Source organism: Pecten maximus, chromosome 2, assembly GCF_902652985.1.
Source record: "Pecten maximus chromosome 2, xPecMax1.1, whole genome shotgun sequence".
Classification (NCBI taxonomy): domain Eukaryota; kingdom Metazoa; phylum Mollusca; class Bivalvia; order Pectinida; family Pectinidae; genus Pecten; species Pecten maximus.
In genome coordinates this window covers 45,370,008-45,397,581 of record NC_047016.1, presented here as the reverse complement: position 1 = coordinate 45,397,581, position 27,574 = coordinate 45,370,008, and the positions used below count along the sequence as shown (strand labels likewise).

Here is a 27,574-nt window from a genome sequence, read left to right as displayed (position 1 = left end):
ATTGTTCCATGGAACAGGTGAGGTGTTCCACTATACATTGTTCCATAGAACAGGTGAGGTGTTCCACTATACATTGTTCCATGGAACAGGTGGATGTGTTCCACTATACATTGTTCCATGGAACAAGTGAGGTGATCCACTATACATTGTTCCATGGAACAGGTGAAGGTGATCCACTATACATTGTTCCATGGAACAGGTGGAGGTGTTCCACTATACATTGTTCCATGGAACAAGTGAGGTGATCCACTATACATTGTTCCATGGAACAGGTGAAGGTGATCCACTATACATTGTTCCATAGAACAGGTGAGGTGATCCACTATACATTGTTCAGCAGTATAAACAGACATTTTTTTCATCTTTCCCCAGAGATGTAGTGTAAAGACATGGTTCTATCTGGGAGGTGTACATACTTGCGAGAGAAGGCCCTAGCGTCGCTGTCCGGATCACTGATTCCTCGTTTGATAGCATCCTGTAGGTTGGCTATGTGTTTCTCTAAGACATGTGTCGGCCAGTTATGGAGTACCTGGTTCAGAATCTCACAGCAAAATCTGAAACACAAACAATTTTTTTCATAGCAGCATAATGTCCCTGCACACATACATGTGTCTCAAAGAGCAGTTTAAGTAAGAATTTACATATGCAAATTATATGTGTCAAGGAGCAGTTAAAGAAACAATTTACATAATGCAAATTATACATGTCAAAGAGCAGTTTATGAAAAAATTTACATATGCAAATTATATGTCTATTTGAACTGAAATTAGAGTGTTCTGTCATTCCTGTCAACAAATGGGAAGAGATTAATTTGGAAATAAGACACTTTTTTTCAAGGAAGAAGATGAATATGTCTGTATATACCTGCGGATCACATTAGATTTCGAGGTCAGGTTTCCTGTGATGATCGGTATCAGCCTGTAAGAATGTGTGTACTGCAATAAAAAAAAAAGAAGAAAATTATGATTATAGGTATTTATCAAATATATATATATGTATATCACCACAGAGACCTCATACCAGGAAGCAGTTGTGTGTTTATCACACAGATTCTCAGGTAGTGTAACCAGCCAATGAAAGGTCAAGGTGACCACTAAACAGACGCAACTCATCAGACAACAGACAACAGGGTTTCCCATCATTACTAAACTTCTTGCACAACTAAACTTCTTCTAACTAACAAGGGTATTTCCCTTCGAACAGGCAAAACTAGTCCCTCCAATATGAGAATATCATTTTTTCTTGAGGACACCTAAAGTTTACATGTCCTTCTTTTTCAAATTTGTTAAACAAAATGTTATTATACGAAATATATATCTTCAGAGAGAGGAATGACTGGGGATCAACCAGAAAATTCTGTAACGGAAAAGTTCCCTCAGGGAACGGCCATAACAGAATATTAGTTAAGTAATACAAAAGGGGAATTCAACATATAGCTTTAGTAAGTTTAAGAGAAAATTGGCAGAAGATTTTTACTGAAGGTTCTGGTATTGTTACTAACCTGAATGATGAATCGGATACAAATAATGCCGGAGGAAGCCATGACCTTGGCACTGTTGGGTATGAGAGCGATGAGATTGGGCAGCTGTGTCTCCGTGAAATGATCAAATCTATTACCTAATTGTTGAGACAGATACCTACAATGAAAATAACAAATATTTACAACACTAAAATTTGACTCATTATCAAACAATACATAGACAAGTTTCTGTGTAAGCGTGATTGAAATTCTGTTAAGAATATTTCATTTGTATCTGAAAAGTATGAATATGCATGTATATAATATAATTTTCAGTGTATGAATATGCATGAATATTATATAATTCTCAATATATGAATATGCATATATATTATATAGTTCTCAATGTATGAATATGCATGAATATTATATAATTCTCAATATATGAATATGCATATATATTATATAATTCTCAATGTATGAATATTCATGTATATTAAATAATTCTCTATGTATGAATATGCATGTATATTATATAACTCTCAATGTACGAATATGCATATATATTATATAATTCTCAATGTACGAATATGCATGTATATTATATAATTCTCAATGTACGAATATGCATGTATATTATATAATTCTCAATGTATGAATATGCATGTATATTATATAATTCTCAATAAATGGATGTGAACAATAGGAATATACAAATCATTGGTAAATTTTAAAGCAAGACCAGTAATTGAAACGGTACTTAATATATCACATCACCTTGGATTAAATTTCAGACATGATCATCACCACCCTCATCACCCTCATCACCATCCATTCATCATCATCATCATCATCATCAAAAGAATCACACTTAATCATCATCATCTTCTATCATGATATCATCATCCATACTTAAATTATTATTGATGGTGATGAACCGATGATGATGAGGAGGAGTAGGATGATGATGATGATGATGCTGATATGATGATGATGATGATGATGATGTTTGATTATGTATGATGATGATATGATGATGATGATGATGATGATGATGATGATGTTATTGAATCATGAGTAAGGACTATAGTTACTGTGGGTGTAAGTGTGAGAATGTGTGTGCATATATGTTTCAAATGTTTTGTATTTATGAAAAAAATCTTGAAAAAAAAAAAAATTCAAAAAAAAATTCAAAAAAAACCCATTTCAGACATGAAGTGACACTTCATCACCTTTGTTTAAATTTCAGACATGAAGTGACCCTTCCTCATCCATCTGATTTATAGTTCAGACAGAAGGAAGCATTGTTATAGACTTACGCTAGTGTCACACAAGCCTCGCGTACAATCTGGGAACGTAGATCTTTTACTGCCATAGACATACACGGCTCTAATGTCCTCAGTTGGGACAGGAAGTCGTCATGTTGGGCACCTCCCGCAATCATCACTCCACGCAACATTTTCATCTAGAAACAGAAGATTTAATAATGAAGCATATTAACATATTTTTCAACAAATAACCCCATCGACCAAAAAAAAAAAAAATCTTCATTTTTGCCAAAAAGCCGAAAAATCAATTTTAATATAATAGTAAGCTAAAATTGGTTCACAAATAAGATAAGTTCTGACAAAACTTCAGATATCTGAGAATCAAATGGCGAGAGAAAAGACTGACCATATCAAGGCGCTTCTCCCAGGCTGTGTTTGGATCAGACAGGATGTCACGGATCTTCGTAATTTGATCGTGAAGATCTCGAGAGGAAAACAACTGAAAAACAAAACATATGTGTCTTTCAACAAGAGATCAAAGAAGGATCTTGGCACCCATCGCTGGGTGATCTTTATTTGTTCTATGTACGATCTGTTCTCTACTTTCTTGATCTGATTACAAGGAGAACATACATATAAAATCTACGAGAGGTATTAGAGAAGAATTTTCTGTGAATTAGAAACAGCAAAGCTAAAATTCAACTATCATTCGTTTTGCTTCCTAAGTACCTCCCCCACTAGAGGTCAACGAAATGTCCTTTACCTTTGACCCAGAGACCTTGACCTTTGGAAAGTTGACTTCTTGTTTAACTCCAAACAACATATATATTGCTTCAAAATGTCATAACACATTGCTCATCAGTGAAAAAAACCCCCACTAAATTTGAAGCAGTAACCTGGACCTCTGAACACCTTGTCAATTTACTCCTTGTTTCATGTTGACCAATTAAATCAAAGGGCCAAAGGCCCTGAGAAACGTCAGGGTCTGAGGTCATATAATAAGAAATTTAAAATTGAATTTTATAGTCAGACAGTTACATTTGTATCAGATGAAATGTCTGAATCTGGTTATTCCTATTCTATATATATTCAAGAAAACAAGTATAACATATTTATCTGCTGACAACTTTCCAATAGCTGAGTATAGTCCTTTCCCCATTTCTTTAATGCTTGTGGAAGATTATTGATATACTCCTGAATCAGTAAAGCTGCTTGTAAACTTTGAAAAAAATCAACTGAACAACAAATCGGTCTATTAACAGAACATGTTGTACAACCAAAGATAAAATCCAAGATGTACACAGCCTAAGTTTTTTTAATTTTATTTATACTATAAGATGTTAATTAGGCCTAGCAAACATCTATTTTATGACCCCTAGTAACATATTTTAACTCCGATAGAAAATTGCGGTCGCGTTGTCCGACGAGATATATCTAGTTTTGACATCGACGCCAGTACATCAGTCACAGATCATAATCATTAGATTCTTTTCAAATAAACAAATAATAACCTTATTTAATAAAATCCTCACGAAAAACGGCAATGTAGTTTGTTACAACTTGCCTTAAATTCCTGGTGATATTTCTTGCGTATTCTAGCGACATACAAATGAATATGAAAATGTGAACGGTCGTTGGTTTAGTTACATTAGACATAACCGCCATTTTGGCCGACTAGTGATGAGTCACGTGACAGCTGAAGTTATCTCGTGGAATGCTCGGGTGCATTTGACTACGTAAATAGGGTTGGTTTTAGGCTTATATGAAATGTTCCTGCATATGAACTCAGGATGAACATATGAGTCTAAGACTTGTGGATAGTTTCTCTGTGAATGCATGTAAATTTCCACGACGATCCAACTGATTTTTTTACTTTCATTTTCAAGGCAGGATCGAGACAGAACTACGTAATCCTACGCCAACAAAATTGCATATACTGACGAGGAAAATGTTTATATTTATACTCTAAAATAGTCTAGAACACCAAACATTCATATTTAATTTTAAATAATTGCAGTAAACAAGGTTTACATCAGTTAAATCGTGTCAATAATTGCTATCAAAATAGGAACTATATTAGGCTGCGGATGTATATCATTTGTATGACAGAAAAGAGGAATTGTTAGCCGGAAACAAAAGTGTCACTAACAACATTTTCCCACCACGACTATAACGGCAGGTGCCAAAGGCATCCTGACGTTAAAAATTTGACCTTGACTTTGAACTTTGGACCTAATGACTTGACCTTCGACTTGATCTTTAACCTCAGTGGGGACCAAGGGGAACCTTATACATGTGGAGTTTGAGGAAAACACTTCCAGTACTTCTCAAGAATAGTGATTACAAACTTCAATCGTCAAAATCCAAGATGGTCACCTACGAGACATTTTGTTTTCCCTATTCTATTAGACACAAAATTATATGAGCACAAGTAGGGACCCAACGGAACCTCCATGTGAAGTTTGAGAGATATGCCCACAATACTTTTCAATAGCGATAACAAACTCAAATTGTCAACATCCAAGATAGCTAAAAATCAAATGGGTGCAATTAACAACCAAGGGGAACCCAAATATGAAGTTTGGGAAAGAGCGATAACAAGGATTGTTTATGGAAAGACAAGACGACTTAAAAAGGACCAGGGGCACAGGGCGATTTGAATATTTCAAAATATCAATATTTAAAGCTCACTGTAACTAAAATCACCTAAAATATATTATGGTGACTGTGCAGGGATCAATCTAGGGATTTTTCACTACCGTTAAGGTAATTTCCCCTCAGGATTTTGATTCTTTTTATTCCTCAGACTTTAGTTAAATTTCCTGAAATATTGAATTTTACTTCATTTTTATGGCAAATATCACAAAATCCTCCCAATTTGCTTTCCTAATAAACCATTTGGTGTTTAAAAAAGTTATCAAAATATCAAATAATTGCCTTAAGGATAAATATAAAAAAAAAGATTTCTATATCGAACATCACCATTATGACCTAGTAAGGTGTCCTTACCTGAACTTTGGCTACGTCCTCAAAGGACTTCATGAAGTAGTCCTCATCTACCCCGCCGGCTCCAGACGCACCTGTAACACGACAAGTCAAAACGGTAAAGATAGTGTCATAATATGTCAATGTAGGAAAGGTGTGATCTTTAGCTTCAGCTACAACATATAGGTCTCTATACTGAAAATCAGAATGGCAGAATCATAACAATATTTCATTTCTCTTTATTTAACTTTCAGCTATTTTCAAAATTGTGCATTGGAAGAGTAATCAAAGTACTGAAAGTACTGTAGGAGGCGTTAGTCAGATGTAAAAGGAGATATTTGAAATAAAGCAAGAATACAAATTAAACTGATATCAACATGACTAAACATTTCCACTTAAATGTGTCAAACCAACCGGACATAATGGTTTTCAGTCCTGATGAATGTAATGGTTTAGACTGTTCCGATGTACATCGTACATTGTACAGTTTTAACCATCTGAAAAGTTGCAAACCTACTTCTAAAAGAAGTTAAACATTTCTTATTTCAATCAAACCTTTACTTAAAAAGTCAAACATTTTAAATTTTTTCAAATCAACGTCTACTTAGGTACATGTCATTAACATTCATACTTTAAACCATCTTTTATACTTAAGTAATTCAAAATTTGCATTTATGTGTTTAAAACAAACTTATATTTTATAGGCCTGGGTATTAGAAATGACGAAACAATAAGATATGCATTTCGATAAGTTAAGCAATACACGATATGTATTGAAAATACAGGGAGTGTCTGCTACTTTTTTGTTGAAAGTGTACAATGTCTTTCAATATCTTGTAAACAAAATTGTTTATTCCTTTCTATTTTGATCTTAGAATAATATCAAAATTAGATTGACAGCTTTTAAAAGTTATTACACTTTTTTTTAACAAAGACCTCATTTTTAAGGACAATTATTTCAAAATTAGATATCAATTCCATCTATTTTAATAGATCCAATGTCAATATTAACAATAAACTGTGATTTGTTGCTTTTTAATTTACCACCAAGATGTAGATAATAGCCTAGTAGCTATAGGTACTGTATATAAATATACAGCGTTTTACATGCAAAATATTGAAGAAAACTTTCATATTTGATATCAATTCAATACGATTGTATAAGTCCCTTGGGGTGGGGAAAGAACCCTGGGCCTATTTTTACATCAGGATTGTGTAAAAATGTCAATTTAGCGAAATTGACCTATTTTGGTCCCATCCTTCAGCCCCCGGGAGGTTAACCCCAACATTCGTACAATTTTGAATACCCACCCCATAACCATGCTACCATACAAATGTAGGTTTTATACCAAATTGTGCAATTAATCCATGAAATGAAATTGACTTTGGGTACAACCCCATAGGGATTGATACCACACCAATGTGAGTTATATCCATAACTTAGTTTCAGAGAAACCAATTGACCCCTTTTGACCCTGCCCCCCGGGGATCAACCCCACCATTTTTACAATTTTGAATCCCTACCCAAAAGGATGCTACCAGTCAAGTATGAGCTATATCGATTGCTTAGTTTCAAAGAAGAAGTTATTTATGTCAATTGAGCCAAATTGACCCCTTTTGAGCCAACAATTGAATTGCAGTTTAAGGATAATTTTTGATTTTGGCAAGAAAACATTCTTTAAAGGGCATGTCTGCATCATTTTTAATAATTTGCCCTTGAAACTTCGCACACACCTTCATAAGAGCCGGTTCGTTAAAATGTGAATGAAGGTCAAGGTCAGAGAGATAAACTCAATATTTGTAGCCAGTTACACATGTTACATGTATCTGTTTGCCAAATATCCAGCCTTCATGTGTATGTGCAGTTTTGGGTCATTTTTTCATTTTGGTAGGAATTTCTTTTTAAAAGTGCCATATCTGCGTCATTTTGATTATTTGACCTTGATACATTGCACACACCTTTAAAAGGGCCGATTCTTTAAAATGTGACCCAAATTAATAATTTTGAAAGAACTTTGAATTTTCTTCATCATTTGACCCCCGTGACCTTAAATGAAGGTCAAGGTCAAATATAAGTATAACATTTGTAGCCAGCCATACGTTATCGATGCGCCAAACATCAAGCCTGAATTCATGTGTATATTATAGATAAAAGAGCAGAAACCTTTATTCTGCAATTTTGGATTATTTTTTAATTTTGGCTGGAGAAAATAGCTTTATGATTCTTTTCCAAGTGCCATATCTTTCTGCCATATTTTTATCTGATGACAATAAAATATGCACATTCTGTTTCAGTGGACTATGTTCGTTCATATGAAATGAAAAAAATAATCAATATAAGATTTTTATTTTTGACATTCGAACCCATAACAAGTCGTTGGCCTTGACATTCTCTGACAATATATCATTGAGAAAAGTTTGCCCTAACCACGTGCTAACCAATTTCCAATGAAAATGAAACAAATTATGCTAAAATATGTGTGATGAGTTTCCTATATAAACTATAGTAAAATGTATCCTCTCCCCAGGGAGAATGCGACACATAGAGGGCCATGAAATTAACAATTTTGATAAAACAGCTTAAGAACCTTTTGTACACCATTCTGCGATATCTTGGTCTTAAGAAGAAGACCGACGCATGACGACAGATCAAATTATAATGGTGTATATTATGAGCTGAATGTCAAAGGATTGTAAACTCTGTACAAATTGTATCATATTATCAGGCAGTCAGCCTAAATGTATGTTTCATATCTACCATATTAGAAGTTTGATGTTTTGTACGATATATATATATATACTTAATTTTTACACATACATTAAAGGAGTTAGCTACTTTCATAAATTAAGATGTTTTTTCTAGAGTTTACTAGGCCGGATGAAATATGATCATGAGCAATCAGTATGGTCAATATGAGATTTGATAAAATGCCTCTCGTAGTCAACCACTCATGATCACTCAACTTCTTTTTGTAGGAGTCAATATTATATGTAGGAGAATTAAACTCTTGCGATGTCTGTTGCACACAAGTACAAAGAAATACATTATCACTTAAGCCGAAAAAAATTTACACTTAAGTAGCAATAACACATAATAGTCAAAATCCCAATATATGTGATCAGTGATAAGAAACAGTACTTATAAGCATTTTTGGCAATTTATCCTGAAACAGCTATATAGCCTTCCATATTTGACATCCCACAGATTGTTGCTTGTATATATATAGTTTTAAAGGTCAACATTGGAAAAAACCTAAATGGTTATACATGAATTCATAATAAATAGAATTATTGACAAAAAAGTTTCATTTATTTTCACACTTTCTGGAGACCAATAAGGAGATTGATGATCATTTTAAGGGATTTGTTCGTGACATGAAAATCAAACATTTTTAATTAAATTTCAAAAGCAAATATAGATTTATTTTGAAAGTTATGAGGAATATTGATATTTGAGAAAGTCTTATATTATATGGATTTGATATATCGATTGCCAATAGATATACATGTATTTATCATTTTTCATGAAAACAACAAAAAGTTATATTACATGAAAACATTTGAAAAGGTTGAATCGTGAGCTGAATAATATATATATAAGACAAGCTGGTTCAATAATAATTTAGCATTTTCATATTACGAGTGCGAGTAGCTACTGCAGTAAACCTTATCACAAAAGCCCAGATTATGTATATTGTCTCTGTCGGGGAAGGTACAGCACAAATGACCACCACGACAGATATGTGCCAGTTTTCTTAGTTTTAAAAAATAAACGATCGAATTCCATCACGCCATCACCGATCACGTTAGGTCTACCGATTCATAGATTTGAAACACAGGGACTTCGATCAGTTATCGCAGTAATCCGAAGGGTTCTGGTGTTGATATCGCTGATTAAAGTCTGCATATAGTATATAGGAAGATCGTCAGAAAATTCGGACTATAATCGCAGTAGATATTGTGATTTTGTGGTCTGGCCAGGCTTGAACAACTTATCGTAAACAGTTTCGTCCTAAATAAACAAACGCTTATTTCAGTGGGTCAACAAACAGATTTAAACTTTGTAAGCAACTTGCCTTTAATTCATGTTGATAGATATTAATTTCTAGCGACAAACATCACACTTTGATGCTTCGTGTGAAGCCCGTGTCCACGTGCCTCCATTTTGACAGAGTGCTCGCTCACGAAAACAGACGGAACACGTGATCGCTAAATATCGGACCAAATCTCATAAAATCTCGTGAACAAACTACCAAGTTTTAAACAAAAGAAATGTTGTTAGCCAAAACCTGGAGGGTATTATGAAAATCGGGAATTTGTTTGCGCTTGGTTGTTATGCCGTCTTTATTCCTAGTAGTTAAACAAGTGTCCTCTGTAAGGTAACGTCAGAATCTCGCAGTTATCTCCCTTCAAACAGTATTTTCGATATAGATTTGCAAAAATCGATGCAGGTGTAGATATTTACAAGACATTATTCTTATTGTTTATTCAAAATAGTTCCTGAAATGTTCACAACATTATAAGCATAGTTAATACATTTCTGTGCACATCTACTTTGAATGACGGACTACAATGACGTGCCTCATACTTGGAACTAATAGTATAAGCGAATCATTACCCCTAGTTATAGAAATTACCACCAGAGGTCTCAAATTCCGGGCTTCCGCCGAAGAGAAATTTATACTGAATATACCTTTTTTCATGTAATAGCACATTATTTGTAGTCTTGATAGTTTTCATAAATGTATATATAGTTCAACTACATCATATATGAACCGAAAGAAACTACAAAATGAACTGTGAAAGGAAATATAACGAAAATGAAAGTGAGAGATTGTGACGTCACAACTCGTAGGTGATTGTAATATGGCAGGCGTAAACGCCTCCATGCCAATAGATATACATGTATTTATCATTTTTCATGAAAACAACAAAAAGTTATATTACATGAAAACATTTGAAAAGGTTGAATCGTGAGCTGAATAATATATATATAAGACAAGCTGGTTCAATAATAATTTAGCATTTTCATATTACGAGTGCGAGTAGCTACTGCAGTAAACCTTATCACAAAAGCCCAGATTATGTATATTGTCTCTGTCGGGGAAGGTACAGCACAAATGACCACCACGACAGATATGTGCCAGTTTTCTTAGTTTTAAAAAATAAACGATCGAATTCCATCACGCCATCACCGATCACGTTAGGTCTACCGATTCATAGATTTGAAACACAGGGACTTCGATCAGTTATCGCAGTAATCCGAAGGGTTCTGGTGTTGATATCGCTGATTAAAGTCTGCATATAGTATATAGGAAGATCGTCAGAAAATTCGGACTATAATCGCAGTAGATATTGTGATTTTGTGGTCTGGCCAGGCTTGAACAACTTATCGTAAACAGTTTCGTCCTAAATAAACAAACGCTTATTTCAGTGGGTCAACAAACAGATTTAAACTTTGTAAGCAACTTGCCTTGAATTCATGTTGATAGATATTAATTTCTAGCGACAAACATCACACTTTGATGCTTCGTGTGAAGCCCGTGTCCACGTGCCTCCATTTTGACAGAGTGCTCGCTCACGAAAACAGACGGAACACGTGATCGCTAAATATCGGACCAAATCTCATAAAATCTCGTGAACAAACTACCAAGTTTTAAACAAAAGAAATGTTGTTAGCCAAAACCTGGAGGGTATTATGAAAATCGGGAATTTGTTTGCGCTTGGTTGTTATGCCGTCTTTATTCCTAGTAGTTAAACAAGTGTCCTCTGTAAGGTAACGTCAGAATCTCGCAGTTATCTCCCTTCAAACAGTATTTTCGATATAGATTTGCAAAAATCGATGCAGGTGTAGATATTTACAAGACATTATTCTTATTGTTTATTCAAAATAGTTCCTGAAATGTTCACAACATTATAAGCATAGTTAATACATTTCTGTGCACATCTACTTTGAATGACGGACTACAATGACGTGCCTCATACTTGGAACTAATAGTATAAGCGAATCATTACCCCTAGTTATAGAAATTACCACCAGAGGTCTCAAATTCCGGGCTTCCGCCGAAGAGAAATTTATACTGAATATACCTTTTTTCATGTAATAGCACATTATTTGTAGTCTTGATAGTTTTCATAAATGTATATATAGTTCAACTACATCATATATGAACCGAAAGAAACTACAAAATGAACTGTGAAAGGAAATATAACGAAAATGAAAGTGAGAGATTGTGACGTCACAACTCGTAGGTGATTGTAATATGGCAGGCGTAAACGCCTCCATAAAAACCAGAGTGAAAATGGCAGTGAAAATGAAAATGATATTTTGAACCTAGCCAAAGTAATATTGATCCAAGTGCTTAGATAAGTTAAAAGTTTTTTCTTTCTTTCTTTTTATTTATCTTTTTTTTTTTTTTTTTTTAAAGAAAATTTCCAGGAATTATTTTTAGCCTGCACATTGAAATGTTTTCCTTTATACCTATAACTTGAGATATTGAAATTTATGAAGAATAAAATGAAGTTAATTTGAAAGAAGAATGGGATACAAAATAAAAAACTTTCAACAAGTTTTAACAGCTTTTCTATTATAGGCAAACAAAGGCTTTAGGCAAACAGAGGTTTTATATATATATACTGCTAGGCATTCAATATTACTCACAGAAAAAGTGTATACTGGACAAAAATACATCAGTGAAGTTTAAACAAAAATGCATTAAAAAACAAATTACAGACAGAAACTATACATACTGTTAACTACTGTATTGGGCAGTGTGGTGCCACCATTACTTACCAAACCAATACCGAAGTGCTCTACCGATCGGCACAATACCGTGCGACATCACTAATGATAATTTTGCAATTCAGACACAACAGGTCCTCATGTGCGACCATTAATGACACAACAGATACACACAACTGACCGTTAGTGACCAGTGACACGCAACTGACCATTAGTGACCAGTGACACACAACTGACCGTTAGTGACCAATGACACGCAACATCAGTTAATTTGTCTTGAACACTAGCGGTTCAGGAAACACATCATCTTCAGGTGAATACCATAGAAGTTTGTAATCTCTTCAGAAACCACAGCAATCCAAATATAATTACACCAGGTTAAAATCCTTAGAAAGTTACAAAGAAAATATCCAAATAACAAAATTAATTACTAATTTCAAACAACTGTTGATTTTTTTTTTTCAAAAACAGGTACAAAGCATAGAAGGAAAATCTCAGGTACAAAACAATGATTAGTTGACCATTAGGAAAACCCCCTAGGGGTGAAACTTGGACTCTACCACACAGAGCATAATACACAAGATATCTGAAACTGAAGGGGTGTGAGGTTGCTTTCAGAAAACAGCCATCCCCTCGGGTGGTAATTAGACATCACCATATCAAAGACAGGGCCTAACCCATTCTACTAGTGAGGGGAGGTAAGGAAATGGAGTGAGGAAACAATGATGCTGTGTGTTGTTACTACAGAGGTATTATACAGGTAGAAATTGCAGGTGAGTAAGTTAGGGGCGAGGAAGAAGGTGTCGTCTGTTGGACATGACGCATCACCTGTAATCAGTAAATCTACATCACCACTAATCACTGTGCATGTGGGTTATACTAACAGCTAACAGTAACCCCTAACAGTAACCCTAGTGTATACATAAGTTAATGCTATACGGTAAAATCCAATTTTCAAGATAAAACGAGAACTATTTCATGTTATCCGCCATTAAACACAAAACATTTTACAACAATTTCCTTCAAGATTACTTTCAAACATGTTTTTCTTCTTCTAAATTTCAAATTGAAATCCGTTATAGAAACAAATCAGTCAGTAGAAATATTGCGATGATTATCATCTTCTTTGTTTTATATCATCCAGTGTAAAGCTGTGTCAAAATTTGACCTCTCTTCTCCGACACTTGTATAAACCGACCTTACAATAAACATTCAGTTTATACAGGGTTTACAATCCTAGCCCTCTGTTTATACTTCAGAATATCAAACTAACTTCCCGTCTTTAGAATGAAATCTATTTTTGAAGAATAATGTAATGAAATTTGAAATTAATACAAATGTATATATAACCCACATGCAGAAAACAGTAAATCATAAAGAGTGACTTTGAAGACTTCAAATTAAGTGTGCAACACAATTTAATTTTCTACGCTTGTTACCGATACGTTAGACATGAGAACGGGTAGTAAAGCATTTTGTTACCTGTGCTAGATATGGATCGGCGACGTCGCAGGGTGACGGCTGTCAGAGTTAGTAAGAGAAAGGCAAGAGGAGGTTAATGTCAGGGTCAAGGACAAATGACCTTTAACCTCACATCAAGTGACCCCAAAAAGGGGAATAACTATATGGAAACAAAGAATTTCCATTGTAACTGAAATATTTTGATCTATATTCATTGTATCTATGTTGAATGGAAATGAAGTCTAGTTAATGAATTTTTGATGTCATCTGGTAATTAAGTTATATATAGATTAATTAATGATAAGATTTTTAACATCTAATAATTAACTTGTGCATATGTTAAGGAACAGTATTATAAATGTGCTTTTGTGATAAGGTGAAAAAAAAAATCAATTAGTGTATAGTAATTAATTATAATGATATTAAGTGAAAAATAAATAATTATGTTAATTTTTCCAACCACCAGTAAAAAGTGAAAGGTACCACAATGATGTGAAAATGGTGACTTGTATCTATATCTATTCATATTTTGTAATTTCAATAGCAAATTAATTTGAGCAAGAATAATCTGTACTAACTTCATAGCTAAACCTTGGTAACTCAGCTACCATTGTACCCAGCAAAAGTAGTCATATTGTAAAATTGCTAGTTGGTTTCTATGACAAATGTTATATAGAAAAAGGTCTATAGAGCCTGTACAACAGACTTGCTTAGATGAGCCCCTCCCGGTGGTAGAGTAAACAGGGTTACTTAGCATATCCATACATGCCATACTTTCAAGAGACCAATAAGGGAGATTGATGATTATTTTAAGGGAGTTTTGCCTAAAATAAGGGAGATTTGTGCGCGACATGAATATCGACATTTTTACTCAATTTCAAAGTAATAAACTAATTTTGAAAGTGATAAAGAATATTTATATTTATTTTGGATATTAATCATATTTTATAGGCAAACAACAAAAAGTTGTAAGGTAAAAAATGCAATAGTATACATTCAGATTCTGATGATATGAAATTATTTTTTTTATTTTTTTTATGTAGCACAAAAAGTTTCACAGCTTTATGCATATTACATAACAGCATTTGAAAAGGGTTTATTATAATTACATGTAGCTAAAGATTAAGAAAAGAAAGTTAATCTTTTATCAGTTTGGATTTTTCTTGAAATTAGAAAGCTTGATCCACTCTGAGGGAACAAATCAGTTGGAAAAATATCACCATGAAATGTCCTGTGGGATACCTTATGTTGGACCATTTAGATATAAAAATATTCCAAGTTTGCAGGTGTATATACATGAAGTCATGAGAACTGAAGATGTTCATGTTAGGAGACTGCAGTAAATCTATCACGATCATTCTAGATTTTGTTTATTGTCTCTGTCATGGACTGTACAGTCATTGTAAACATCATGATTGACCACTACGACCACCAGATGTGCTAATTTTGATAGTTTTCTAAAAGAAAATATCGGATTTCATCTTGCTATCACTGATCAACGATACACATGTTATATGAAAAACACGTGTGATTTTGCGTCTGACCAGGCTCTGTATCAATTACCATCATCAAAGTATGGTCCTAAAAGAAAACAATAATTCAAGTCTGTTAGCAAAGAGGGTTTAAGTTGTTTGTAAGCGACTTGCCTTTATTTCATGGTGATAGATATTCTAGCGCAAACATTACACTAGCCAGAGCTTCACGTGAAAGCCGTGTCCAACAGGCGCCATTTTGATTGAGTGATCACGTGATTTAGATGGATCACGTGATCGCTAAATTTAGCCAAATCTCGCGAGAAAACTACTGAATTGTAAACAAATATGGCGTCGGCAAAAATACCGGAGGGAATTACAAAATACGGGAATTTGGGCTCTCCTCCCGGGAGGAAATAAATGACTTGAAAATAAGGGAGATTTTGTCTCACGCCGGGAGGTATGGCATGTATGCATATCTCTACTATATCACTAACGCTGGATATGCTGCCATTTATATAAAACTTTCCCAAATCACTTTTTGGCAGCTCAAATCACTATCAATCAGTTAGAAAATATATTGGTAATACCGCTATTTTAGCTGAAATGGAATCTTCAAGTTTGAATATAAACATCACTTTAATAAAATTGTCAAGTCACTGAATCCAAAGGGAGATAACTACAAAATAAGAGAATGTAGCTGGGCAAATTTTTATCTTCATTTCAAAATGTCAAAAATTCTATGACCGTGATAGCCGTACATAACTAAGGTTTCGGATGATTGGTCATTTTTATAGATTCTATTTGCCTGTCACCTGAATCATGATGAATGATACAATACAGAATGATTTATTTGTTAGACAGTCTTGATTAAGCTTGTGACCCCTCTATGAGTTCGGTGGAGATTCGTACCTGAGGCGCTGGGTGTTTTTCTCCCAGAGGCCAGGCTGCTGCTGGTCTTCTTGGCCTGTGGAACTTTGGTTGAAAGTGGCCGTGCAAACTCATTATCATCACAATCTGAGGGTCCTCTGCTTGGAGCTACGGGAATCAAAATGTTTAAGTTGTATCATCAATGATGAAATATTCAAGAATTTTTCATTTTTTGCTTCAGCAACATTTATATTCATTAATTAAAATAATTTTGGAATAGAATTTTTTTTAATTATTTTTCCATCAGAAGGGAAAAATATAAACTGATCAACTAAATATCAGGTTGATGGGATTCATTAGAACCCAATTAATCACTACTTAAACGTGATACCACTAATTATTCCGATGGCGATTCCAAATGTTCAATGTCAGATTAAAAACAAAAGCTGCAATTTATTTGTCGAGATTGCATCCAAAAGAGCATAACTCATTTGTTTGGATATTGGTATCAAAAGAAAACTTAAAATTGTCTTTTTCTATTAGTTTAACAGAGGCATTTTACTGCAGTGTCTTCTACTAGAGTGATCTCCCTTACCTCTGGGTACAGAGGAGGAACTAGTGGTACGTTTGGTCTGGCCGCTACGGTACGAGGACGGTCGGCCAAAATCGAGCTCATCATCAGTGCCTCCCCTGCTTGGTGCTGCAAAGACAAAACGGGAGCATATTGAGTTTTCATACTGGGGTTACCAAAACCTAGTACATCTTCAACGCTGTCTGCTAAGTTCTAATTAGAAACAGCTTTTACAGGGCTATCATTGCGGAGGAGTCGAACAGACGGCAAAGCTTCTTTACGATACAAAGTTAGGATATTTGTCTACACGAAACTAATGCACCAGACTCACTTGTATTACATAAACGCGTTAAAGCATTAAATTATTTTTGTCCAATGATCTCTAGTAATACATTTTTATCCTGAGACCTTGCTGTCCCTCTTCTGTCAGATATAAGTATTGCACATCAAATTTAATACCAGGCTTTTTCAATTAGATGTTTGACAAAACACATAAATAAACATCTGAAAACACACTCCGAGTCCAGAGCTCCAATTCTGAATACACACTGCCGTATTGGCAATCCTAAGCATGCTGTGACTAATTATATAAAATTAATCGCCCAGTTGGATTACACGTTTATAAATGATAAATATGCCACATCACAAAGTTGCCTCAGAATTACGCCTCTACGTTTGGAATTAGAGGGAGGGGAAAGAGGGAAATGGTTAACACCTGGACCTCATCAAAACCGTTCTCCTTCACCATTCAGTGCGTTAGCGGTATTTACACACGAAGGCCAAACAATTTACTCCTGCACTAACTTACTGATGACAAGACAATTGTATGTCATACTGCAAACCCACTAATTTTTGTGTACCCTTATTTCAGTACATTATCTTACTGATGACAAGACAATTGTATGTCATACTGCAAACCCACTAATTTTTGTGTACCCTTATTTCAGTACATTATCTTACTGATGACAAGACAATTGTATGTCATACTGCAAACCCACTAATTTTTGTGTACCCTTATTTCAGTACATTATCTTACTGATGACAAGACAATTGTATGTCATACTGCAAACCCACTAATTTTTGTGTACCCTTATTTCAGTACATTATCTTACTGATGACAAGACAATTGTATGTCATACTGCAAACCCACTAATTTTTGTGTACCCTTATTTCAGTATATCGTCTTACTGATGACAAGACAATTGTATGTCATACTGCAAACCCACTAGTTTTTGTGTACCCTTATTTCAGTACATTATCTAACAGACTACTTTAACGAGGAATATTTTCCCTGAAAAAAACAACAATATGAAAGCAGGACCTCCAGTACAATCAAACAACAACAGCTGTGGGAAACGTCTTTAAACCAAACATTACATATATATTCTATAATTACTCAAACAAGACCTGTCATTGAATTCTCTACACAGTAGGTGGCCATTTGTAATATTATAGTTAACTTTCCTCTAAATCTTACCACAGCTAATTAGCATCTGATCTAATTATGCAGTTTTACCACAGTTAATTAGCATCTGAGCTAATTATACAGTCTATATAATAAAATATTCAGCACAGCACATTTATATTACCTACAACTTAAACCAACTGGAATGTGCACCAGCGTAAATTTAATTGTCAGAAACATACAGCCACATTCCATACCCTGTCCGCATGGTTTTCCTTTCTAATACACAACAACATAAGCTACAATATACAGGCCCGCATATATATTACCGAATCGCTGATCTCCTTGTTTGGTTAGACCTTTAATGAAAATGTTACAAATTTTAATTAAATTATTGTAAATTTGTGCGTAATTTAGGAATTTGTGTAGTAATTTATCAATATGTTGGTTGTATCGTGTTTGTAAGACATTTCTGTGTTTATCACTTCTATCAGCGAGATCTAGGAAAGTAAAAAAACGTCAAACAAACGTATCTATGATGATAAATGCTATAGATTCTTATCAGCATGGGAACCCTATCTACACTTACTATAAACCAGTTTACATAGTACTTCAGGAGGACCAATTACTTAAACTGTTCAGGTGAATTATAAACTGGATCTAAATGTAATGAGACTAGACGGAAATAAAAAGTAAAACGTAACGAAATGTGCAAGTCATGCACATATGAAAGTATGAAGTTACTCATAGTGTGTACCATGGCTACCGATCGTTATCCATCCTGATATTACCGACTTCAACCTAAAAGTTGCATAACATATTTATCCTGGAATAAGCCCAGCCCCGGGGACAACACATGCCCTAAAGTAGGGGCTGGCTGGAATAAGCCCAGCCCTGGGGGACAACACATTCCCTAAAGTAGGAGCTGGGTTTATTATAGGGACACTGAGGTAGGATTTTCATTGATTTGATAAATGAATATTGCGGCCAGTATATGATATTAAGGTTTGTACCAACCTAAGTAATGCACTACTAGTTTTCTGATGAACATCTCTAAATGTCTCAGAAATGTAATAACCGGGTCTATTACCTATATAAAGCAATCGTTACGGGACTGATGGTGACGAGATTTCACCGAATATCCTACACAACTCCGTATTGGCTTGTCATCAAAAGATACACCTGCATGATGATGGTGACATTGTGCTTACTTGATGAAAAGTGACGTGTACAAGTCGTGTTCCCGGTTCTTATGGCGGTACTAACTACATACAGACGTTAATTTTACGGTGCCTTGAAATATACATCAGTTTTACAGTCGTCCCCAAAATGTATACCAACATGCCAAAAAGTTCATATCGCAAACCTTGGATCTTGCCCCAAAATCAGAAACAGGCAAAAAGCTCAACGTAACACAAGTTGTGACACCTCTGTAATATGTTACCAGGACACACATATTAATCAAAATTACCAACGGGGAAACATTTGCAATTTTATAGGGCAGAATTTGACAAAACACAATGAAGGCTTTGCTGTTGATGAATAGCGCACTCTAAAAAGCTTTTACATTATACCCGACTGATAACGCCAAATCTGATAAATTTTACAAAAGACTGAGAGTTCTAGATCTTGTTAAATGTTGATGAGAATAACACAACCATTCTCTACCCATATGGAGCGACAATGCACGTAATTTGACAGCTTTCTGACACATAAACATGTTTTCAACATGCAAATATGATCTTTTAGCTAGCTAGCACACAGACATTGAGTTATTTCAACACTATGTCAAGTTCAGACCAAATGTAGTCGGTGTATTGAAAACATACAAAAATGTTTTCCCATAATGACGATATTATGAGATAATTTTAAGTTATATGACACAAGTAAACACCTTAGTAACAGGTTTACCTATTAAAACTTACAAATACCTGATAAAAGTTCTTTGTAAAATTTGACGATATCCGACACTGTAAAAAGGTTGAGATGTAGATGAGTGGGTGTTAACAGTTTACACCTAAGATTTCATCCGTGTACAAGGTAAATATAAGTTATCTTAGAGTTACCCATCACTACGGTGAACAAGCTAAGTTACTAGTTAGCCTTTAATTTGTGACACAAGCTATCAAAGAAATTTAGGGTAATATATGTTTATTCGAAATATACTAAAACCTTTCCAATAACTGGACTCTCTTTCTTCTGAACCATTTCCACAGAAGTTTAGTAGTACATCTATGTTGTATTTACTGATATACTGCTTGTGTGTCACAGAGCTAGTCACAGCACCAGGTACTCTATACATTGTAGTGACTACCAGGTACTCTATACACTGTCTATAGTGACTAATATTGATGATAGTGTTGCCCCTCCTCATTCCCTCATCGCCCCCTCCTCCTTCTCTTCATCCCCCTCCTCCTCCTGACACACACTCCCCTACAGAGGTGACTATTACAAATCGGTACAGAAATTACTACAGGAAATGATGACTTATTAGCTGACATGACTCCTCAGATGAACCCCTCCCCACCCCCCTCCCTGTTCCATACAACAGTACAATGGCCCCATCACCACCTCACAGCCTCTGTGTGTTACTGTGGGGGAGGAGATAGAAAACTCATGATTGCAGGGATCGACACTAACGGTAGACCGGAGGACCGAGGCCCCTAAAAAACAATGTCGGTCTTCTCGATTCTATTTTTTGGAGGACCGACGGTCCCCTTAATCTCAGAACCATTTGTTATCCCGCGGATCACAAAATCCACCAAAAAAACCTGAAATCGTGTGCGAAATGTTCATGCTGAGTTTATTTCTTGACCACGACCGTCGTCGGTAGAACGATGACCTAAACAATCCTGTAGGAAGTATTTCCGGTTGAAGTCAGGTGCGTATTATCATTGCTGATAACTGTTTAAAGTCTGAATCATTTGTACGTTTGTAATAAGGGCCCGTGTAAGTCAGTACGCTTCAAGCGTTTGAATAACAGTCTGTATCATTTGTACGTTTGTAATAAGGGCCCGTGCAAATCAGTATGTTTCAAGCGTTTGAGTAACATAGGGTAAGATGGCGACTATGCTTCAATGGTTGGGAAAGTCACCCTCAAAGAAAAAGAAGCTGTCAAATGTCGAACAAAGACGTGAATATGAAAAAACACGACACAGATCGTTTCAGGAAGGTTGGTATAAATCTTTCACTTGGCTAAGGCATTCATCTGAAGAGAACAAAATGTACTGTACGTTATGTGAAAAGTTTGACAGGAGCGAAAATCCCTCCACCTTTAAACCATGTTAACTGCAAAAAATATCTTTAAAAATATCTCAAATACAAAAGCTCCAAAATACACCAAAAATGGTCTAGAATGCACCACAGAGCATATAGAAAAAAAAAATTTCCGGGGGGGCATGCCCCCGGACCCCCCTAGAAACTTACAGCTCACGCCTTCGGCGCTCGCTGTTCGGGCTCCACAAAATTACATAGGGCCCCTTGAATATTTTTTTTAGGAGCCCTGCGGGCTCCTCTACCATTTCAGTTAGTGTCAAACCCTGGATTGTAATACTAACCTGAGGCAAATGATCTCCATAATTTGTTAAGGAAGGTTGTCAACATATATATATATTTAGAACCGAGAATACAGTGTATGGAGACAGCTATTTTATCATGATACTGAATTTACAAGATAATACTGTATAGTTATTAATTTCCACAAGGCTAAAATTTCATGGTTTTCATACCGACTCACTAGGCTTATGTTATGGAACCAGGCCTATATTTGGCAATAAGGCCCCTCCCTTTAAAATTCCTTTATTTCCTACTAGGGGTTGGGGGTAGGGGGCGGGGGTAGGGGGTGGGGTTATAAGGGGCGGTATTGCTGGTTGAGTACAGTATACAGTATGACAGAAATAAAGATATCTGACCTATATGGTGACCAAATACAACATACCAAAATCTTTACAGAAACTACCCTAAACAGCTTACCTTTACAGAAACTACCCTTAACAGCTTACCATTACAGAAACTACCCTTAACAGCTTACCATTACAGAAACTACCATTAACAGCTTACCTTTACAGAAACTACCCTAAACAGCTTATCTTTACAGAAACTACCCTAAACAGCTTACCATTAACAGAAACCACCCTAAACAGCTTACCATTAACAGAAACTACCCTAAACAGCTTACCTTAACAGAAACTACCCTAAACAGCTTATCTTTACAGAAACTACCCTCAACAGCCTATCTTTACAGAAATTACCCTCAATGGCTTAACTTTACAGAAACTACCCTCAATGGCTTATCTTTACAGAAACTACCCTCAATGGCTTATCTTTACAAAAACTACTATTAACAGCTTACCTTTACAAACAGCTTATCTTTACAGAAACTTCCTTTAACAGCTTATCTTTACAGAAACTACCCTAAACAGCTAAATCTTTTCAAAACTATAAGAAATAAAAAGATCCAGTGTTACCGTAAAGAAGAGATACCTTTCTTTGTTGAGCCAATGAAGGCCTTGTATTTCTGGATGATTTTCTCCTTGATAGATACCATTTCTGACCGACATATATCCTGGTTATATAAGTAATCATATCAGTTCCATTGTCCAGCTGTATCCTGGTCACCAGCTGTCTTCACTATTACATCTACAGTGTATTACTAACATCCTGTCAAACAGCTCCAACTAGCTCTTCCTACATATACAAACAATGGCGCTTATGTATATTCCACAAGCTCCGGTGAGGAGTACCTAGAGGAACCCACAGCTCTGGACCTTTGGCGAGTCCACAGAACTGGTATATACTACCTCCCAGATTGGTGATTCCACAACACTTGAAATGTACAAGCTCCTGGTCCAGAGATTATGTGACACTCAAGTTTGAGCTCCTGGCTTGATGATTCCACAAAACTTTGGATTCCAGTTGAAGTTATTCCACAAAATTTACAATTTGAATTGTCCCTGATTTAGTCATTTGAAAATATCACAATATCTCCACACAAAATTAGAATATGATTTGTGAAGGATGGAAAAAATTCCACACGAGATCACAAAAATTAAAAGCTTGGTTAAATACACCAAGACTTGTAAATATCCATCACAGAATCTCTTCAAGGTTAACACAACAAGAGATCTTACAGAACTTCAACATCTTCATCAGGAAACACTTGAGGGGGAAAAAAAAAGTTTTAAAACTGAAGATCAGAGAAACTATGAATGCTGGGAAAGCATGTACACATCGCAAACCAATCAGCTGACTAGTAGAGTGTGGATTATTAGTCAATTATCTCAGCCCAGTCAATCGAGACTTTGACCCGTTCCCAAACACCACAGTGACTCAGAAAAGCCAGAAAAAAACTTCAGCTTCTTCCTCGAGTACCAGCTGCCGAAACCCAAACTTATAAAACACACCTCTCCTTGAGGTTGTATAGATATCAAAAATTAAAAACACAGGTTTTCTTCCATGAAAGAATCCTAAACACCAGCATCCAATTGTAAAAGGCTAAATCGAAAACCTGAGCCGGCTAAGTAAAACGCTTGTTTGGTGGTATTTAGCAAGCCATTAGGAGGAGGTGCCAATAGACTTGAGTGCCAGATGGTCTGGAGTATGGTATCCTCATCACAGTGATCATCACCCTTGTAGGGGTAGCCAGGCCCGAGAGAGGGAGGCAGCCTCCGTACCCACAGCTCCAAGGTAGGTACATCAACTACATGTGTAGTGTGCATGCGGCCTGGCATTGTGAATGGGTGTTGTATACACTTAATGTGTAAGTGTAGGAGAGAATTAATTACCATGCTCTAGCATTTGACATCTGCAGCATACAATATGCCTTCAATTTCCCAAAAAACTTTTTCATCAATGCATATTTTTTTCTGCAAAACTTTACCAAAGTGCAATTTATTTTTTCAATTTATTTTTTAATTTATTGCTTTCATTCTATGAATTTCTGTTTGAATTAATAATCATATGACACCAACATATAACCTTGTAATGGTTGTACCCAAATTTCACACTACAGTAGGGTTAGCTGCCAAGAAAGTTTTAAATATTGTTAGCACATGTTGTTAGAACAACAACAAATTACAGCTAACAACTTGGCAGCAACTCCAATTAGCAGACTGGAATGTCTTTGACAGTTATAACACAGAAAAGCATAATCAACACAAAATACTACAACTTTGGGAGGCAGGTTAAATTATAACCAGATTATTACAACCTCGGCAGGCAATTGAATTATAACTAGATTATTACAACCTCGGCAGGCAATTAAATTATAACCAGATTATTACAACCTCGGCAGGCAATTAAATCATAACCAGATTATTACAACCTCGGCAGGCAATTAAATTATAACTAGAGTATTTTAACCTCGATAGGCAATTAAAAAGTTTAACCAGAGTATTACAACCTTGGCAGGCAATTAAATTATAACCAGATTATTACAACCTTGACAGGCAATTCAATTATAACTAGAGTATTTAAACCTCGACAGGCAATTCAATTATAACTAGAGTATAACAACTATACCCCCAAATCTTAACACTATAATCTAGAAGCAAAACCACAACTAAGATACCTGGAGAATGAACTTAATCTGTTGATGGACGGCTGAACGGACGGACATCAGATGGATAGACAGAGCAGCAGACAAAGAAAAGTACAAATAAACCCATTCCTATCTTATGTAAATCAAAGACTAGATATTTTTGACTAACTAGAGACTGTCACCATATGTGAATTCACATTCTACACTATTGGTGTGAAGCTAACATTCATTTAACATTTTTCACACTTATTAAAATAGATGAAAGTGTTTGCAATGTAACCTGTCTATATCAAAATTTTGCATAAAGAAAACCTGTATATAAATCATATTTTACCATTACATATCCGAATACATTTGTACCCAATTTGTGTTTATATGCAACCCATAAACTATTTACAATAGAAAATTGAATCTTTGACCCTTTCAGGTGCGAGAGTGTTAAGTAAAACCTGTGAATTTCACAACAGATAACTCTGACATCATTTCTCGCACGGTGAATACCTTTAAATCATATTTAGTAACCTATTAAACCGTTGATAAAGATACATATATTTCCTCCAGGTAGTAAAAACCTGACCGCCCAGGCATGGAAAATAGATACCTCTCATCTTCTTTTAATTTCACATATTTCTTCATGCTCTGATAAAATAAAGACTGATGCATTCACCAAAACATAAATAAACTATTTCGTATAAATATTAAAAACAGTTGTTTTAATTCTATTCCCTGACCATTTCAACTGATTTTGTAAGGCATTCAAAGCCGTAGCTGTAAAACTTGTAAATGATACTTTCAAAGGTTCACAGGATATTAAAAACCTATAACTAAGTTCTACTGAAACATTCCTTTGAAGGTGTGTAATCCTACAAGTATAGATGAACTACTGGATATACACGACACTGGAGATTACATCGAATCATTTCTCTCCTTATCTTCATACTTTCTCCCCAATTCTCAAATTAATCATACCATCTCCAGACTTTACCCCTCCAGACCTTATAATTTCCTTATCAGCAACATATTCTCTGATCCATGCAGCATCATAAAGGCCGTCATTGTCATCATCACTTACCCAGATTAAGCGAACAAAAGTCAGACCAACGTCTCAAGCTGATGAGTTCATCATTTTAATCTCAGAAAGAAAATATGTATTTGAAGCTGAATAACCATATCAACTTCATTCCCAATTTCTTTGAAATGTGTTACAACTAAAAAACAGTGATGTATGCAGGGTTATCTAAGTGTAGCGGTCCTTACAAGTGATAATGTAAGCAGGACTATCTTTAATTTAGCGGTCCTTACAAGTAATAATGTAAGCAGGACTATCTTTAATTTTGGGTTTGATGAACAGTGATGTACTGATCTGGTCTAGGTGAGGCAGCTGGAGATAATGATGGCTTTGTAAACTTTGACACTACAGCCAACAACAGCTGATCAAGGTCTGTCATCATACATGGCATCAGCCTCATCAGCTACATCAGCTTTACATCAGCTACTACACATCAGCTACACTATGTAAATTCTAATTTTATCTTATTGAATCATCCTATGATTTACATTGTTCCTGGTAATATTTCTCATGTATGTATCCTGATCCCCCCCACATCCAAATTCACATGAAGCCTGACTCAAATAAATAAGGAAGTGAATTATTGAAGGATATGAAATATCATGTTTTACTTAACTGCAATAACCATGGGCTGGCTTATTACAGGTATGGACTTATATCCAAATATATAGTATAGGTAGGATTTCATTTAATCCATTTAAACTTTTACAGAATTTGGCAGTCAGCAATTCACTTTTTAAATTACAATTATTTTCATTTTTTAGGAGGATTGGATAGGGCCCGGGGAGGTGTACACTATATATATCCTGGTAAAGATCCAGGTCTAAGGGGGAGGGGATAGGGCCCCCGGGGAGGTGTACACTATATATATCCTGGTAAAGATCCAGGTCTAAGGGGGAGGGGATAGGGCCCCCGGGGAGGTGTACACTATATATATCCTGGTAAATATCCAGGTCTGAAGGGGAGGGGATAGGGCCCCCGGGGAGGTGTACACCATATATATCCTAGTAAAGGTCTAGGTCTGAGGGGGAGGGGATAGGGACCCGGGGGGGGGGGGGGGGGGGGGGGTGTACACTATATATATCCTGGTATAGGTCCAGGTCTGAGGGGGAGGGGATAGGGTCCCGGGGGGGGGGGAGGTCTACACTATATATATCCTAGTAAAGGTCTAGGTCTGAGGGGGAGGGGATAGGGTCCCGGGGGGAGGGGGGGGGAGGTCTACACTATATTATCCTAGTAAAGGACTAGGTCTGAGGGGGAGGTGTTGGAGGAAGGGTTAATGTGATATCCTGGTTTTACTATCAGTTTCTAATTATGCCAGCTTTACAATCCGAGTACATACATCAATTTCCTCATTGTGGTAAAGTTTCCTTCCTTCCCTGCTGTCTGTCAAATTTCCTCTGTATAACCAGGAAAATATTCAATACTTAAAGACACACAAACTGTACTCAAACATCACTTATACAACAAAGTGCCCTCCAACTCCTCCAAGCTAGATGAAGTATCACCCCCCCCCCCCCCCCCCCCCCCCCTCCCCCCACCCTCCCAGGGAAAGTGTACTTTACATGATAGCCTCTATATAGCCCTACACAATCTTTTTAGAAACATAAAAAATTCCACAGACGCAAATAAATATATATAAAATGTACAAGTTGTCAATGTATCATTGTAACTCTACGTCCCTTGTCTATGTACAGAGTATACTACAAAGGAATGTTTAAACAATACTGATGG

General features: G+C 35.7%; 1 protein-coding gene and 1 long non-coding RNA gene across 18 annotated transcripts in view; one reads left to right on the top strand and one right to left on the bottom strand.

The window, feature by feature from the left end:
- Positions 1-27,574, bottom strand: part of LOC117322234 (CLIP-associating protein 1-like) — a 158,384-nt gene that overhangs the window by 56,941 nt on the left and 73,869 nt on the right. For 15 of the 17 annotated variants that reach the window (XR_004531497.1, XR_004531499.1, XR_004531498.1 and 12 more), the window contains 9 exons: positions 16,853-16,957; positions 16,300-16,425; positions 13,937-13,975; positions 5,737-5,807; positions 3,134-3,226; positions 2,779-2,924; positions 1,502-1,637; positions 865-935; positions 417-554 (listed from right to left, as the gene is read on the bottom strand). Coding sequence is in view for 14 of the 17 variants with exons in the window: in XM_033877025.1 (XP_033732916.1) it covers positions 417-554; positions 865-935; positions 1,502-1,637; positions 2,779-2,924; positions 3,134-3,226; positions 5,737-5,807; positions 13,937-13,975; positions 16,300-16,425; positions 16,853-16,957 (925 nt within the window). In the remaining 3 variants the exon portion in view is untranslated. Of the gene's footprint in view, positions 1-416; positions 555-864; positions 936-1,501; positions 1,638-2,778; positions 2,925-3,133; positions 3,227-5,736; positions 5,808-13,936; positions 13,976-16,299; positions 16,426-16,852; positions 16,958-22,715; positions 22,891-27,574 lie in introns of those variants that run through there. The other 2 variants (XM_033877039.1, XM_033877030.1) reach the window with 2 other exon arrangements.
- Positions 23,056-27,574, top strand: part of LOC117322237 — an 86,570-nt gene continuing 82,051 nt past the window's right edge. The window contains exon 1 of the long non-coding RNA XR_004531500.1: positions 23,056-23,918. This is a non-coding gene — a long non-coding RNA (uncharacterized LOC117322237). The remainder of the gene's footprint in view (positions 23,919-27,574) is intronic.